Source organism: Lactuca serriola, chromosome 5 (assembly GCF_051521515.1).
Source record: "Lactuca serriola cultivar US96UC23 chromosome 5, Lser_US96UC23_V15, whole genome shotgun sequence".
Lineage (NCBI taxonomy): Eukaryota > Viridiplantae > Streptophyta > Magnoliopsida > Asterales > Asteraceae > Lactuca > Lactuca serriola.
The window spans coordinates 152,754,718-152,773,208 of NC_136412.1; the positions used below are offsets into that span (position 1 = coordinate 152,754,718).

At 31.9% G+C, this 18,491-nt stretch overlaps 1 protein-coding gene across 2 annotated transcripts; it reads right to left on the reverse strand.

Annotated features, from left to right (window-relative positions):
• Positions 1–12,710: 12,710 nt before the first annotated feature.
• LOC145053119 (uncharacterized) lies at positions 12,711–16,626 on the reverse strand. 2 transcript variants are annotated; one of them, XM_079001107.1, is made up of 7 exons: positions 15,453–16,626; positions 14,985–15,097; positions 14,880–14,897; positions 14,467–14,794; positions 13,935–14,042; positions 13,691–13,791; positions 12,711–13,311 (listed from the first exon to the last, which is right to left on the reverse strand). In XM_079001107.1, exons 1-7 carry the CDS (start codon positions 16,506–16,508, stop codon positions 12,786–12,788), a joined length of 2,250 nt encoding a protein of 749 aa, XP_078857233.1. In that variant the 5' UTR covers positions 16,509–16,626; the 3' UTR covers positions 12,711–12,785. The 2 variants fall into 2 exon arrangements, with proteins under 2 accessions (XP_078857233.1, XP_078857234.1); XM_079001108.1 differs by lacking the exon at positions 14,880–14,897.
• Positions 16,627–18,491: the final 1,865 nt, after the last annotated feature.

Below are 18,491 nucleotides of genomic sequence, written 5' to 3' on the forward strand. Positions count from 1 at the left end.
TTACCTAAAAAAATAAAAATAAAAATAAAAATAATAATAAAAAAATTACCATTTTTTTTAAATACGTTAAATATTCTAATACAATATTACACTGTAAATATTGTAATGTGATTTTTAGAATTTTAGAATATACTACTCGATCTTTCAGATATATAGAATATTTTAATATTTTGCTAGAATATGTAAAAAAAATGTTTTTTTAATTTTATTTTTTATTTTTTTGGTATTCTTTTTATTTTTCTTTCTAGAAAATATAAATTCCGAAAATAATATTTGAAAACTTTTTTTTCGAAAATTTTCAATTATTTTGCATTTTAAAAATGTTTTTTCATCTACTAAATGAGTGGATAAGATTGCGTCTCACGGTCTTACAAAATTAGGCCGTCTCACATGAACCTATATATATATATATATATATATATATATATATATATATATATATATATATATATATATATATATATATATATATATATATAAAACCTAATAAATGAAAATAATTTTCGCTAAATATCATTTTCTTATTGAATTTGATACATGTCATTTTTTAGGATTTTTTGAATTATTTTTTTCCATTGTGATTTTTTTGTATTTTTTTCTTAAATTTTAAATCCAAATTGTAATAAGATTTTATATATGTAAGGTAGACCGTTATATTAAATATCACAATAAATGTTTTTAATTGTTTCTTTCTTTCTTGTTCAAATCTCCTACAATATTTATTAAATCAATTATTTTATTTATTATATTATTTGTATTTATATAAAACTATTGCTTTAAAAATTATATAATACTTATAATTTTATATTAAACTTTTATTTTTAATAAACTCGGTCTTATACCTAGTATATATATATATATATATATATATATATATAGGAGTGGGATCATAACCTTCTAAATAATTAGATCTAGGGCTATTAAAAATCGGGTCATTTATTTAACTTATAAAGCTGATGGGTTAAATATGTATCTTTGAAATGATGATAAGGGTATAATAGGAAATCAAAATAATATAAATAAATGGAAATTTCTATAATTTAGGTATAATATTAATTTGAATCCTTGTTTCTTTCAACTTACCTACATATATAACCCTAATCTATTTGTTTTTTTTATTATCGGCCGCACACCCCCATTTTTTCATGTAATGCCGCCATTGCCATCGCTATCCACATCCCACCACCGTCTGCCTTCATCCTCTTTCAGCAACCTTCATCATTGATCGAAGAAGAGCGGGTTTTGAAACAAAAAAGAAGCTGGAAAACAATCACCACCATTGTTGTGTGTCGTCATCACCACCTGCCACTACCACTGGTCGCTTTTACCATTGGCCGCCTTTGAACAAGCACCACCACCCAAGACGCATCCGTTCACCTTCACCACACTTATGGTCCGCCTTTCTCCTCCTCGGCGATCTTCAAAATCTGATGAGTTTTGGCCATAAGACATCCTATGTGCTCATACAAACCCTAATGCTTGGATCTAGGTTTCTCTATTGTACATGCTTTGAATCCAAGACTATAAACCCTAAATCTAGCATACAAATAATCATATTAACATGAGAATAGGTTTATAATGTTACCTTGATTGTTATGTAGCAATAACAATCCCAAATCTCCTTGTATTGACTTTGGAAGGCTTAGAGTCACAAGTGTCACTCCTTTAATGGTTCACAAACACCATAAGCAAGAGGATGAAGAGGAGAGAGGATGGAGGCTACCAAAACTCGTGTGAAACCCTAGCAAGAAGCTTAGCCTTGTTTTTGGTCCTTAAGGGATCTATATATAGTAAGGCAATTAGGGTTATCTAACAAGGAAACCCTAATTTGGTTACTTAAGCCCTAAGCAACCCATGGAGCCTTTTACTTAAGGCCTTGGACGATTTCATATGGGCTTCCCCATTAGAATTCATCCACCTTATAATATAAGGCAATCCATGGCCCAAATTGCAATTATCTTATAATTACAATTTCAGTCTCTTTAGTTTACTTAATCTCTTTTAGTCACAAAACTAATTACCAATTAATTATTGACTAATATTAATTAAACAATATGATTTCTCCTTTAATATATTATTCCCATAATATATTAATAAATCATATTTAATCCTTTCTCTCCATAATTCATCCTATCAAGTTGCTTTGGTAAAGGCAACCCAAAAGGACCATGCACCATCGGGTCAAGTATATACCAAAATAGTTATGGACTTAGACACTAATCAAACAAAATCATCACCGGATTCCCCTTTTTGGTGTTCGTTCTTTCTTGACAGGTTTCATTGTTATCATGCTCATATATGTATATATTTTTTAATTTTTTATATTGTTCTTGATGCTTAATGATGGGTTTTAGGCATAAGAACAATCCTATGTGCTCATACAAACCCTAATGCTTGGATCTAGGTTTCTCTATTGTACATGCTTGGAATCCAAGACTAATAACCTTAGATCTAACATATTATAAACTGAATTAGGGTTTATAGAATTACCTTTAATTGTTATATAGTAATAACAATTAATTCCTTTCTTGAATAGGCCTTAGAAAGCTTAGTGCCTCAAGTGTTGCACCTCTAATGGAGTCACAAACACCTTATGCAACTTGGATGAAGAGGAGAAGAGAGGGGAGGCACCAAAAACGGCTGGAAACCCTAATGGAAGACTTGTCCACGTTTTTGGGGCATAGGGGCCCTTTATATACATGTAGGCTATTAGGGTTTACAACTAGGAAACCCTAATTTGACTGCTTAGGCCCTAAGCAGCCCATGGACTCCTTAATCATATCCCTTGGACGATTTCTAATGGGCTTCCCATAGAATTCGTCCAACCTATATATTATTAGGTGATCCATAGCCCAATTATAATTATCTTATAATTACAACTTCAGTCCCCTAAGTTTAATTAATCTCTTTTAGCCACAAAATTAATTAACAATTAATTCTTGACTAATATTAATTAAACAATATGATTTCTCCTTTAATATATTATTCTCATAATATATTAATAAATCATATTTTAAACCTTTCTCTCCTTAATTCATCCTACATATTGCTATGGTGAAGGCAACCCAAAAGGACCATGCTCATAATCGGGTCAAGTACATACCAAAATAGTTATGGACTTAGACACTAATCCAACAGTCTCCCACTTGGATAAGTCTAATAACTATTTTCCGTATGACTTCAGAACCTGATCAGCAATCGTAGCTTTCAAAAACCGCTGTTAACTCTGATCTTATCAGATAGCGTGTCCTTTAGATAAGGGATTATATATTCCTCCATTCTCAATATATCGTATAGACAAAAGACATGAGTTTCAATCATTCTCTCTATACTGTTTCCCGACTTCCGATTTATGACGACTGATAACAGACTACAATTTAACACATCAACTTAGTCCCGGTTTGGCCAAGCGCTTAGGTGTCATCACTAAATCATCGAGAGGCCCACATATATCGCTTTTATCCCACTTTGGGTAAAAGGAATGGATAAACTTCGACTCAAATGCTCGCTTGCATTTATTGATCGAGTCACACACAACAATAAGTTTTATAACACCAAGTTACTGGTGCGTTTACTTATTATCAATGTGCAACCGACCAACAAATAACAACTCACATGTCTCGGTTTCAAGAATATACAATATTATCGTCTCACTAATCACTCGTGATAAAACCATGAAGTGATCCAAGTGAGCGTGGGTTTAATCCAATACTCTAATCTTATCAAAGCACTCATGAACTCTGCAGCAAACTTGTGCTATGTCTAAACACTTCAGACAATCTACAGACAGATTCATGACAGTCTTCCTTCATACTTACTTCCAACGTATGACCGACTGTGGATGTTTGAATAACCTAGTTATTCTGGAAGTCAAAACATGCAAACTGAAACATGACAATAATACTTAATCCTATATGGCCCCAAAGTTGTGAGAGTAAATAAAACACTTCTATTTATCCACCATATTGATCACTCATTATTTATCATTTAATGTTTCGGATAATCAACTCATTACTTGAATTACAACAACAATTCTAAGCATGCATACTTTGTTTCCTATGGTCCATGCTTTGTGAAGTAGAACAATTGAAAACTTTTCCAATGATTCTCATTTCACAATTCCTTAATCCCCATTATTAGTGTAAGAACACAAGGTTCTTCCACTACTAGAATATGCTAGATTCTAACATTTTACGCAACGATCCTTTCGTAAAGTCATAGCACAAAAGTCACCAAGACTTGGCTAATGAAATTACAAAGTACTCTATCGGAAATTGTTACAAGACAATTCCATAGACGTGAAGTCTCACATTCAAAGTACATTCCTTTGAACATCCTTCTTGCATAAAGTTTTCTAATCTAAACACAGAATCTCAATATCCAACTCCCAATATGGAAACATTTCCACATTTGCCATATGACAACTCATTCTTAATAGAATCTTATATATTCATAATAATGTCGATATGGTCCATCCAATACCATACTTCCAACTACTCACAAGTGACCAATCCTTTTGGATCGTCCTTTGATAGTTGTTTAATAATTTTAGTCAAAATCCATTCTAGTCCTTTTTCCCTCTTAATGTGCTAGACATTTGAAAAATTTTAGAATGGTAAAATATTATAACATTTGCAATTGATCCTATACCCGAAGCGTATGGGACACGATGCATAATGTCTTACATAAAGATGTGATACTTTACCAATCTTTTGCCATAATATTTTATGTGTCATGTTTTCACAATTCGAACTATGAAGAGGGATGCCGTAATCATAATCGAATTTTAAGAACACACAATGTATCCTTTGGCTGAAAATGTTAAAATTTCTCAATCTAAGCTTTAGATTTTGAAATGAAGTATAATATTCTCTCCCTTAATTATAGCAAACCAACTTTTCAACCTATGCAACTTTGCAAATTGAATCTTTGTTTTTCTATAATTAATATTGCTAACTTGCAATACTTGCCATAATAATCATACAAGCATAACACTTATGCTCCCACTATCATGATGATTATTATTATATAAGCATAACACTTATGCTCCCACTAGCTTTGACATGTATTCAGAAAACAAATGAACTTCCAGAAAACAATGTCTACTGAATTTCTGAAATTCATATTTCTAATACAAGATGCTTCGATAAGCCTTTATCTAAGCTTCTTAATTTTATACACCTTTGCCTTAGATAGCTCATATGTGTGTTTAAACAATTCAGAACTTATGTTACTAAGTTCCAAATGTTGAAACTAATTGCCAAATCTCATAATTCGAACTATGGAAAGGGATGCCGTAACCATAATCGAATTTTGAGAATACCATTTTCACAATCGCTATCTTCTTAAAATCTCTTTTAGTGAAAGCATTTCCTCACAGTCATTTTCATGAAGGAGGGAATCTTATGACACTTAGATTTTATGGTGTATGATTTCCTATCCATGTGAATTTGCCAAAACCAAGGTTTGCGACAAATCCAAACTCATATGGACTGAACTTTCTTAATCTTGATTTCTTGCCTTATGGTAACACGAGTGCCCACCATGTCTTCCAAGTAGTTTAGTAACTTGTCCTTACATATCAATGTACTTTCCATCGACTAAGGATCTAGTATGCATTCAAATGAGAACTCATAGAACTCACATACGCAATTAACTCAATTGGAATGGCACAAAAACAAAATAATGTCAGCACGATAGGTTGTAAACCTCAAGTCGTGTGCTAGTGATGATCGATAAGGTTTATTCTTGATTTGTTCTTGAAACCTTTCAAGACCATTAAGACTCCCACTGACTCTTTAACATATAAGATTCTCTTGTCAAGAAACATTTCTTGACAAAGCAAATATTCAAGAGTTAGTGTAGTTCTTATCAAGACAAAACACTTCACATAATTGGTCCTAGTTGGTCTTTGTCTTATCCAAGACAGTACAACTTACCAATTTCAAATGTGCAAGATTAAGAAAACTTTTTCCAAATTCCACATTTGATGAGTGTTATAAACCTACTTAAGACTTTTCACTCAATGTCACAATCTTGACTCTAAGACTTGATATTGGAACGAAGTATGATTGACTTATTGATTTAACCATTTCTACAATACTTGATTCCTCTTTTTAGACATGCAAATGCACTAAGACTCACTTAGAGGATCAATTGAGATATGGTTCTTAATCATTAAGACTTCATCATAAAACACAATAAAAGGTACTCTCCCTTCTTCTTAGAATGGAGAAACTTTTATCTTTCTGCCTTCTTGATTCTTCTTATTCATTCTGCTATTGATTGAAACTATTTCAGTTAACTCAGAATTATACTCAATCTTATAAGTATAACCATATTTACTAAACTTTAGTAAATCATGATGAATATCTTTGTCACTCTTGTGGTAGACTTGATCAACGTACGACCTAGTGTACTCGATCTCCTAGTCCTTCAATTGACACTTTGCCAAAGAATTAGTCTAAGTTTCCCAAATGTGAAAGTTTTTTCATTCATCATGCAACACACATTGCATGATTCCAAGTTTCTGTCCAATTGAAACTTGGGCGATGAGAAACTCTCCCTATTAGGTAAACTTTTGACATTTCCACAAATAACACAATTAAGAATCAAATCCATTATTGCTAATAATAGAAACATTCAAACATCAATTTTTCATACATGCCATCACAAGGATAAATAAATAAGATAAAATCAAAATTCATTTTATTGCGGAAAAAAATTTTGTCCTTACAATGCAATTCAATTGAAAAACAATGTTATTACATATTTCTTAACAATCTATTCTAACTCCAAGTAGTAGCTCAAGAATCCATTCTTCAAGTAATGCGATCGAAATCCATTTCTTCATGATTAGATTCAGCTCACTTCTTCCCTCAAGCTTCCTCTCTTTTCTTCGATCCTACAAAACATCAAAATGTAATCTTATCACATCATGTATTAAGAATCTAGAATAGGAGCTCAAAAGAGTTAGATAATGGATTTTACCTGAAGCAGAGCCATACGTCTTGACTCTCCCATCTCTTAGATCTCTCAGGTAGTTAGGGCAACTTCGTCTCCAATGCCCTTTCTTTTGGCAATAAAAGCAAATGGACTCCTTTGGCACAACACATCGGACAATCACAAACTTAGTTCTTTCTGGACTTCCAATGTTGCCAGTGTCCATTGAAGTTTGAGAGTTTGATTCACCAGACAATTTCGCTTGATCAGCACGCCAAATCATAGCTGATTCAGCAGCTATAAGCAAATAGGTGAGATCAATAAGGGTCACGTCGTGATCCATCATATAGTACTCTCTAACGAACTCACTATATGATTCAGGAAGTGACTGAAGAACCCAGTCAACAGCCAACTCACTTGAAATCTCGACACCCAACATGTTTAACCTATCAATGTGTGTTTTCATCTCTAAGACGTGCGCACACACAGGTTTCCCATCTTCGTGTTTACTCGCCAAAAGGGCTTGAGTGAGCTTGAACTTTTCAAGCCTTTGAACTTGTGGGTCAGGGAGAACAATTGGAGGAGGTGGAGGAAGTGAAGCATGACTCTCATTTCCTTGATCGTATCTCGGAACGTCATCTTCATTTGGAAAGCTTGTTCCATGGGATTTGGGAAGACCATTGTAAGATTCAGACATCTACAGAACCGGAGAAAATTCAAGTTAAGTTGATTAGAATTCTTGATGTAACACCCAAATGAAACATCAAGCTAGGATCCAACACAATATTCTACAACCTAGAAAAGGGATGCCGTAATCTAGTTGTAAAATATTTGAAGGTAGGTAAATGACGATTTACCAATTTCCACCATGAAAAACGAAAAGGAAGATTAAGTTTTAAATGAATTGAAACTCCTAGATCTTTTGAGATTCATTGAACTTTTCAATGGCATGTTTAATCTCGATTATGCCCTACTATTCGTGACTGGGATGCCGAGGATCACAAACAAGGTGTGAATAACCATCCGAATCACGTGGTGCACCCAATGTTACTATCACCTAATCAATGTGCCGGTTAGCCACACACGCTCCATTGATCTATGACAAACATCGAGTCACCCTTCGCTACCAATGTCATCCCCAAATTAGTGTGCCGGTTAACCACACACGCTCCACTAACGTTTGACAAGGGTACGAAGTGTAATTCCATGGGTTAGCATACAATTTCACCTTTTGCCTAAAGTAACTATGATTTGGGAATTTGAAAAAGCATTTAGTTACTTTGTACTTCATTATACTTATAATGGAAGGTTTCTGTCCTATCCTACCCGTTCGGCTAACGACCCTCCACTAGTCAAGAGTGCGGTGGGTAAGAGTGGATACCCATTCAATCGCCATTTTATAGGCAATTTCCTTAAACACCCCTTATAGACCAGCTTCGTGAATGAGGCCTACTAACGGTAAGACTGAATTGTTAGTTATACATATATAATATTAAACTTTTAATGTTATATATAGTATAAGGGTGTATTTTACACTTTTAAAATACTAGGTGGTTTAAATTATACTTTTAATTAACCAAAATCATTATGGATTTATTAAATTTCTTTTAATTATACACTTAATTAATTTAATAAAACCATAAGGGTTTAATTTGAACTTTTCAAAATCAGGGTTTTGGAATTTAGACTTTCAAAATTAACTTTTAATCAACAATTTAAATTCCAAAACTTGAGGGCAAGTTTTGAAACTCTTCAAAACAATTAGGTTTTAATCTCACTTAAAATTTTCGAATTTAAGACATTTAAATTAAAATTTTAAATATTAAAACTCTTGATTTAATAATTACCATAAATTAACCAATTAATTTAAATTATTAAATCACAAGGGATTATCTAGATCATGAGGATAATTACCAATTATACATCTAAGATATCCTAATCCATTGAATCCCTCTCTAAATCTCGAAAATAAGGGATGGGATAATTCAAGATCTTTAATTACCATATTTAACAATTAAAAGATTATTACAAGATATGGGATTATCCAAATCCCTAAAATTTAGGATCTAACCTTGGGGAAGGAGGTAATTTCGAAATCCAAGGGTTGGATAACCCTAGATTTCAAAATCTTGGAGGCTAAGGAAAGGATTTGGGAAACCCTAGCAAAAATCGCCATCAAGGGTTTTGCAACCCTAATTGCGAAAATTACCTAGCCTTTAGGGTTTATTAGCCATAAACCCTAATATGTCAAATTCATAAAACATATAAGCATCAAATACAACTGAAACCAATCAAGGCTCTGATACCACTGATGGGTTTTAGGCATAAGAACAATCCTATGTGCTCATACAAACCCTAATGCTTGGATCTAGGTTTCTCTATTGTACATGCTTGGAATCCAAGACTAATAACCTTAGATCTAACATATTATAAACTGAATTAGGGTTTATAGAATTACCTTTAATTGTTATATAGTAATAACAATTAATTCCTTTCTTGAATAGGCCTTAGAAAGCTTAGTGCCTCAAGTGTTGCACCTCTAATGGAGTCACAAACACCTTATGCAACTTGGATGAAGAGGAGAAGAGAGGGGAGGCACCAAAAACGGCTGGAAACCCTAATGGAAGACTTGTCCACGTTTTTGGGGCATAGGGGCCCTTTATATACATGTAGGCTATTAGGGTTTACAACTAGGAAACCCTAATTTGACTACTTAGGCCCTAAGCAGCCCATGGACTCCTTAATCATATCCCTTGGACGATTTCTAATGGGCTTCCCATAGAATTCGTCCAACCTATATATTATTAGGTGATCCATAGCCCAATTATAATTATCTTATAATTACAACTTCAGTCCCCTAAGTTTAATTAATCTCTTTTAGCCACAAAATTAATTAACAATTAATTCTTGACTAATATTAATTAAACAATATGATTTCTCCTTTAATATATTATTCTCATAATATATTAATAAATCATATTTTAAACCTTTCTCTCCTTAATTCATCCTACATATTGCTATGGTGAAGGCAACCCAAAAGGACCATGCTCATAATCGGGTCAAGTACATACCAAAATAGTTATGGACTTAGACACTAATCCAACACTTAAATCATATTTGACAAAGTCTAGTGATGTGAATAAGTTTCAGATTGGAGTCATGGTAAATCTTCGAATTTCCATATTTTATCATGGTTGTGCTTTATTAATTTGTTTTGGGCATAACTGTATGAATATTTATGATTAGTTTATTAATTGATCATTATTGATTTTTATTTTTTAAAGTATGATTATGTTGCTCAGTTTCATTCATGAAAGATTTCAAGTCCCAATTTAATTAAGCCAAAAGATTATAATAGATTGTTAGTCTCATAACTGTTAATCATTTATAATTTTAAATTTATTCAACTGTGGACATGTATTTTTTAAATCTGTTCAATTGTGGACATGTGTATGAAGGGTTGAGACTCGATTTCAACTGCTTGTTGCTAAATTTAATATATTTCTTTTTGTTAACTTAAAATATTATTCATTTATGTTGGTATTTTAAAGGTAACCAATCATTTGTGTAAAATAATTATAAAACACTCTTAGAGTAATTTTCTTCAAAATGGTTTTGAAAGGGATTTTCATCATAAATAAATATAACTATAAATCATAAGTGAATAACCATAATATAAAATGTTATCGTTAATTATTGCCTTTTTATATATGATTATAAAAGGGGACACATAAACATTCATTTGGGAATTAGTGAAGAATAGATTGGGATTTATTTTAATATTGCTGAACTTGATTTTGCAGGTGTGAATCCAAGAATAAGAATGATCAAATGTGCCCCTTTTTTGTTTTTCTATGATATGGTAGCCTCAAGGAAAATTACAACAAACTATACTTTTTTATCCTTTGCATTTAGTTGTGATTAAAATTAAATTAGTTGTTTTTTATCTTCATGTTGTCATTTATTCATTTGATTACAGATGTATTGGTTTTTCTATTAATGTAATGTATTTTATAAAATTATGATTATAATCGTATTGTTTCTTTTTATCTTTGTATGGTGCTTTATTCATTCCAACATTTATTTGTTACCTATAATCATTAATGAATAAACATAATTATTTATGAATACAACAACAAATGATTTCTCAATATATATATATATATATATATATATATATATATATATATATATATATATAATTAAAATCATTAAAATTGTAAAACTGTTTTTATTTTGTTATGATTGAAATGGTTTGAATCATGTAATATAATTTTTAATATTTTTGTCTCTTTAAATTTCGAAAAGTAGAAAAAAGTGACTTTTTTTAATATTCATTTAAAATATGAGTTCTATTAATTTTGGAATGAAATTATATTAATCATGTGATACATGAAAAAAAAAAACGTTTGATTTTTAGTTTTGAAAGAAAAATTAATAAAAATGTTTTTTTACCTTTCCTTAATAAAAAATATAAAAAAATCAATATTGAAAATAATACATCCCATGATTGTAGGATTAATTAATTTCTTATAACTACTTTTCCATAATAAATTACATGGTAAAATTCTCTTTATACCCTTAATAAATGATTGGTCTACAATTTTTCTCGTATTCTCAACCTTTTAGATTTTCTCATCTCTCTCTCTCTCTCTCTCTCTCTCTATATATATATATATATATATATATATATATATATATATATATATATATATATATATATATATATATATATATGAACTGATGTGAAATTTTTGTTCCATACAAAAATTTGGGACAAAGACTTGGTTATTGGTATATTATCTGTCGCATTTATTAAAAATAGTCTTATTGTTTCTTGATTTGGAAGTGAAAGTGATGTGAAGATATTTGGCGTATTACTACCAAGTGGGAGACAAGGTTCAGAAAGGTCAAGTAATATGTATTATTGAAGCAATGAAGTTGATGAATGAGATTGAGGTAATTTAGTCTCGTTGATAATTTCTTACCACCCTAAATCTTAATTATGACCTGTCAAAGAGCTATTGAGTACAACAAGATAAAAGTTGTCATAGATGAATGGATATCTTTTATTTTAAGTAATTAGATAGCCAGCTAATTAAGGTTTTGTAAGAATGTTTTCCCTTTATTGTCCAAGTGTTTTTGATGTGTGTGTGAATTATTATACAATTATGTTAGATTGATCAATCAAGAACATTAGTTGATATTATTGCTGATGATGGGAAATCAGTTAGCTTGGATACAGTCTCTCTCTCTCTCTCTCTCTCTCTCTCTCTCTCTCTCTCTCTCTCTCTCTCTCTCTCTCTCTCTCTCTCTCTCTCTCTCTCTCTCATGCACACACAAATTTACGTTTTAAATTGACCAATTTACAAAAACACGGTTTGTTTGTTGTTTGCAGCCTTTACTTGTTATTAAACCATGAAGAGGAAGTGGAACATTATGAAGTTGGGCAGATGAAAGCCATGTGTCAAGATGGAAGTTAGAGTTTGTTTTTCTTTATATATATATATATATATATATATATATATATATATATATATATATATATATATATATATATATATATATATATATATATATATATATATATATATAAACATTGGTGAGTGGGTTTTGTGTGGCTACTGATCAGCGAATTTAGCATGCTTGGGCACCGAATACCGCTCGGACAAAATGTATCTGAGGCACCACCTATGCCACATCACACCACTGTACGCGCTTAGGTGGTGAGGCACCCCTAGCTTTATATTTAAAAATACACGCACCCCTGTTAACAAGTTCACTGTATTTAATTATAATTAATTTATGCCTAATCATAAAGAATACAACCTATTACAATCAATTCATTCGGAATCATAAGAGCATTCTGTATCATAACCAGGATAACCTACATCTTCATTTGTGGGTCTAAACTCAATCCCTTGCACAATAAGGCCTTTAAGCGAGTTCTCACTGTGAAGGGTCAATCGAAGATTTTTGGAATTACTACTATTACTGGTAAAAGGGCTTTGAGAATAATTATCTGTAGTAAAAGGAACTCGAAATGCCCATACTTTTACTTCCATCCAACCATCATCTCTTTGTTGTGGAAGGTACGTCGTTTGGGGTCTATTCATTGGGTTGTGGGTGCTTTGATAAACCTTTGGTCTGATAATTGGAATTTGAGGCCAAAGTAAATAGATGAACCATGAATCTTTCCTACCGACAAGGTAATCACCAGACTTCACTTTCAAAGGAGGCTCAAATCCAAAATGGTTTTCTTCTAATCTGTAAACAAGGTAAGTTGCATATGTTGTTTCACTTGACAGCCTATCAGTGCTGAAGAATATCCAAAAGCTGCCATGTGGATCAAAAGCCACTTCTTCAAATCTGCCAAAAGATATATATAGTGTTTTAATATAAAAACTAAAAAATAGTTTAAACATACTTGTTCAGAAGGATTTGAAAAGTTGCAGGGGTTCCACATACTAACAGCCAATATATGTATATGCGTTGTTTTTTTATTAGAGTGCTGGAATTTTTTGACTGTAGACAAACACAATAGATTCCATAGCCATAATTAATGCTTGGTATAACATTTAATACTAATTCCAGTTGATTTTGCAAATGAGTAATCCAATTTCATTGGAGAACAAACCAGAGTCACTAAATCCAAGGTGGTTACAAATCAACATATGATAGATAAATTAGTGGATTCCCAACATAGACATGGCTACAAGAAAACAGGCTTGAAGATAGAGGATAAAACCTTGATTCGGGTAAAGACCGCCATCTCCACTCTTCTTTTAGTAAAGCCACTTTTGCTGAGAGCATATAACATGTTTCACTATTATATGCACGAGAAAACCACTGTAGTAAAATAAATGTGTAAGTACTTGTTTTGGAACATTGGGTTGAACCATGTTCATAGGCTCCTCAACAACGAAATATTAAAGAACAAATGAACAAACTGCGCTTAAGAATAGAGTAGAGTTCCTTGAATGAGAATATACCATATCACCACTCTTGTTTATTTGTCCATATTCCCATGGCAATTTTTGTTCTGAGCATGTGTCGGTTTGAATATCCTCATCCTCATCCTCTAACACTTGATGATCCACCTATAAAACATATATAGACATTAGACTTTGATCAACTATGGACAAAAACTCATATTCTCCAAACGTTTCTATTAATTTGATCCCATGGAATAGCTTTTCCAAAAAGTAGGAAACCATAGGTTCTCTTAAGTTGAAATGTTCTTGCGAAATATTTATTTTCTAAGAATGTTTGAAGCGTAAAAATAAACAAAAAGAAAACAGTAAACCGCAGATATGGTCCTGCGGTATCCATATTTACTACTACACGGTTTTAATTAATATTGTTAAAAGCAAGTAACAACGGCACAACAAAATTTAAACTTTGCAATAAAGGGACTTTTTTGCAAAAAAAAAAAAAAAGATTCCTTTTGGGAGAAGGGATTATTTCTTTGGTTTACTTTAAAGAAAAAGATATAATTGAATAAAACTGTATTTGTCTCTTTACTCTTTCCACTGGCAGAAACTTGATGCCTTCCACCAACAATGGATCATTGGACTGAAACGTAATTTCAAAATCAACATTTCTGCTGTCGCTATTAAATTGATACAATTCAGCCATCAACCATCCATCTTCTCTCTTATTCGCTAAGTACACAGTCGAAGATTTTGCCTCCCCAGCCAATATGTAATTGAGGCCCAAATAGTCATTACTTGTATAGTGATCAGAATGGAACACTAGGTTTAGTGTGTATGTGATATGTGATGACAAAAATTGTGTTTTGACGTGTGTTTTGAATTGCCTAGAATATGGTATATCGTAGTTCACTGCAAATCTGCGTGAAGAGGCAGCAATGAACACATAAGTATAAACTGATGAAATAGGTTAAAAACATAGAAATATAAAGGAGGAAAAGTAACCTTGATTTCACTGCTAATCTGCACGAAGAGGCATCGAAGAATACATAAGTAATACTGATCATGAAACAAGCTAATGACATAGAAATATAAAGGAGGACAACTAACCTTGATTTCTTTTGCTGTTTATAATAACTGGATGATACAATGCGAATAGGAATCAAACATTCTGCTGCGGATATCATTTCACAGTGTTCTCCATCCTTATCTAAGCAAAACCACTGTCCATTAAAAGAGGTCAAGTTATTGGTTCGGAGTTGGGATGATGTAGGATATGATCAGTACATTGTGTCAGCATTTGCAAGTAAAGGGACTTCTGTTGGTTACATATGTAAATAGAGAGCTATGATGGTGGTCACAAAAGAGTTTTAAACGTCATTAAGTTGAATCATTGTTCGTGGCCCACTGGATTGTACATAATTATTGAGATGTAAACATTTCAAGCACCATGGTTCTAATTGTGTCAAATTCCTCAAATCAAGCTATTATGTAATTAACATCTCATAAATCACAATTTACTATTCATTTATTAAACAAATAAAATCTAAATCAGGTATATAGACATAGTCACATTACTGTTTTGCCTCTGTTAAGAAAGATTCCCTTGGAGAGAAGTATCTTTAGATGCTCTTCGGATCTGTAGACCAAACGAGGTGATGCAGCCTTACTTATCTCTTCATAGTACAGTCGTTTCTGTTCCACATCTTCAAAAATCTCCTGAAAGCGAAGCGCGTTCTCCAGTTTTTCCACAACATGACACATCTTCGGCCGTTCTCCACGGTATTTCTGCAAACAACCATAGGCAATGTCGGAAAATGTTGCCAAAGACCTCTGATCCATGTTTTGCTTCAGACCTTGAAAGATAATTTCATCTAATTTCTTATCTTTGTAGCTTTTTTTCCACATTCGCACTAAACTATGAAAACTACCGTTGTTATTTTCGTAGCATACTCTCCCACACAATACTTCAAATAAAACCACACCAAAAGAGTATACGTCTGACTCTTCGGTTAGGATGCTGGTCTCCATATACATCGGATCTATGTAACCAAGGGTACCTACAACATTGGTGACAAGAAGAAACGTTCGTTGTTGATTAGCGGGTCCTACTTTCGAAAGTCCCATATCAGAAACTTTTGCATTCCAATTCTCATCCAGTAGAATGTTGGAGCTTTTTATGTCACGGTGGATGACTCTTTCTTGTGTCTCCTTCGGATGATGAAGGTAGCACAATCCTGTTGCAGCCCCAAGGCATATCTTGAGACGTTGTCTCCATGTGAGAGTAGTGCTACTTAGATGACGATCAAGGCTTCCATTAGCTGCATGCTCATAGACAATGATCTTCTCGCCATCCTCATCACAAAATCCCAAAAGAGAGATGAGGTTTTCGTGTGTGTGACCTGAGAGCATCAGGATCTCTTTTAAGAACTCAGGATCGCCTTGCCCATGGCTACGATCTAGACGCTTAAAAGCAACCATGCTTTTCCCCTTAGAGTGAGAGATTTCTCCTTTGTACACTTTACCAAATCCACCTTCTCCAATGAAGTTGTTGTTATCAAAGGTATCAGTGGCTGACTTTATCTCTTCCAGTTGGATTTTAAGATGCTGGAAGTCTTGTAGGAAGGTCTCCATTATTTGTTGATCAAATAGTAACTATAAAATTGAAGTCAAAGTATGCAAGCAATTGCAACCGCTATATTTGGGAGTTGATTCTTATATATAGCTACTGAAATAGGGACGAGATGCTTTGTTGGTGAGAGAGGTGATAATTACAATTTTCAGAGGGCCTACATATACCCAGCCCCTCTTAGTGCAATTTGATCCCCCAAATCTTATTTTCTTTTTCTTTTTCTCTCTCTCTCTTTTGAATCCACATAACCTGTTTATTTTAATGCCATAAAAAAACCTACGTCATGATCACTTTGAAAATATGATTGCTTTTTTAAATCTTTTGGGTAAAAAAACAAATCATAAACTTTTCATTCCGACCATAATCTTGTTGCAGAATCTTTCTTTTTTTTCTTTAAAGCAAACAACAATGGAGTCCTACATGAATGGCATACTTTATTTTAATTATAGATAAATCTTTTCTCCCAAAACACGATATGGCCGGGTGGTGTCTTAAAAGAAATTGACCTCGTAATTGGAGTGTGTATCACTGGGGATCTCATGCTCAAACTCTATCTTAGTGCCGAAGCTAGAAATTTTAATATGGGGATACAAATATTATTAAGATTCACAATCAAAAATGTAAAGAGTTTCTTAATATTTAAAATCGTAAATTGAAAAAATTAAAATAAATACATAATTTAGGTAAAAGTTATAACTTAATCTGTCTAGTCGTCATATTTTGAAATCTATCAATGATATCATCATCAAGGCTTATATTATTAACTTATTTTTTCTACACTTGTTGTAGCAACCAGAAAAGTATATAGTATTTTATGTAGTTCTCCTGTTATGGGTATTAAAGATCTAATACAATCTCTTTAGTTGAGGATACATTAACATAGAACATGTTTACAAGTAATTTTTTATATATATAAAACGATTTTTTAGGGATGTCCCCCCTAGGTATCTCCACTACGTCTAATTTAATATTGTTTGTTTTATATTTTTACTTTTATTTAAGATTTTTTAATGATGGATTATTTTAGACAAAATTATGTGCATAGCTAAGGTGCGTTTATTGGTTGTTTGGAGAATAACATCTTGCACTACTAGATGAAAGGCATTTCTTAAACTTACGACGTACAACAGTTTTATGACAGGCATAAGAGACTGTCATAAACTTTATGTCAAATTTCGTAAAATATCAACGATTTAAGACTATCCTAAATATATGTTGTATTTTAATACTGAAAATTAAAATAAAATAGAAACACGGACAATTTTATTGACTAAGTTAGATTGTTTTTTATTGGTTAATACTATAAGAAAAATGAAGAAAAGAAATAGTTGTACCTTTCTTAAAACTGTGAATTTGTGCTTGATAATTGGGTTAATCTAAAAAAAGATTTTATATTTTGTGTTTTTCCAGATTAAACTTTAACTTTATTTTATTTTTCTAAAACAAAACTTGTATTTTTTAATTTAAAAAAAAAAAAAAAAAAATCTCAACTTTGTCATTTTTTCCGAAAAACCCTTCCATCTTCAAACTATTTCCGAAAAAACACTCAACTTTTTTAGTTTTTTCTGAAAAAATCTTCACACTTTACAAGTTTTTTTTCGGGAAAAAATGACTAAAAGAGCCCGATAAAAAAATGAAAAAAAATCAAGGTTTTTTTTTTCTGAAAATAAAAAATAAAGTTAAGATATAATCAAGAAAAAAAAAACACAAAATATAAAATCTTCTTTTAGATTAACACCTAATAATTTCCAATATAGGGTTAACCTAATAATTTCCAATATAGGGTTAATGATTTATATTAATGCGACAAAGTAGCATGTTTGATAAAATGGATTTCTCAATAATTTGTATACTGATATTTCAACTTATTATATATAGTGTGTAAACATATATTTTTGCATTAAGAAGATAATAAATGACTATTTTATCTATTTAAAAGCAAATTTCATTTCCAAAGGATATTTTATATTAGTTAAAAAATAATG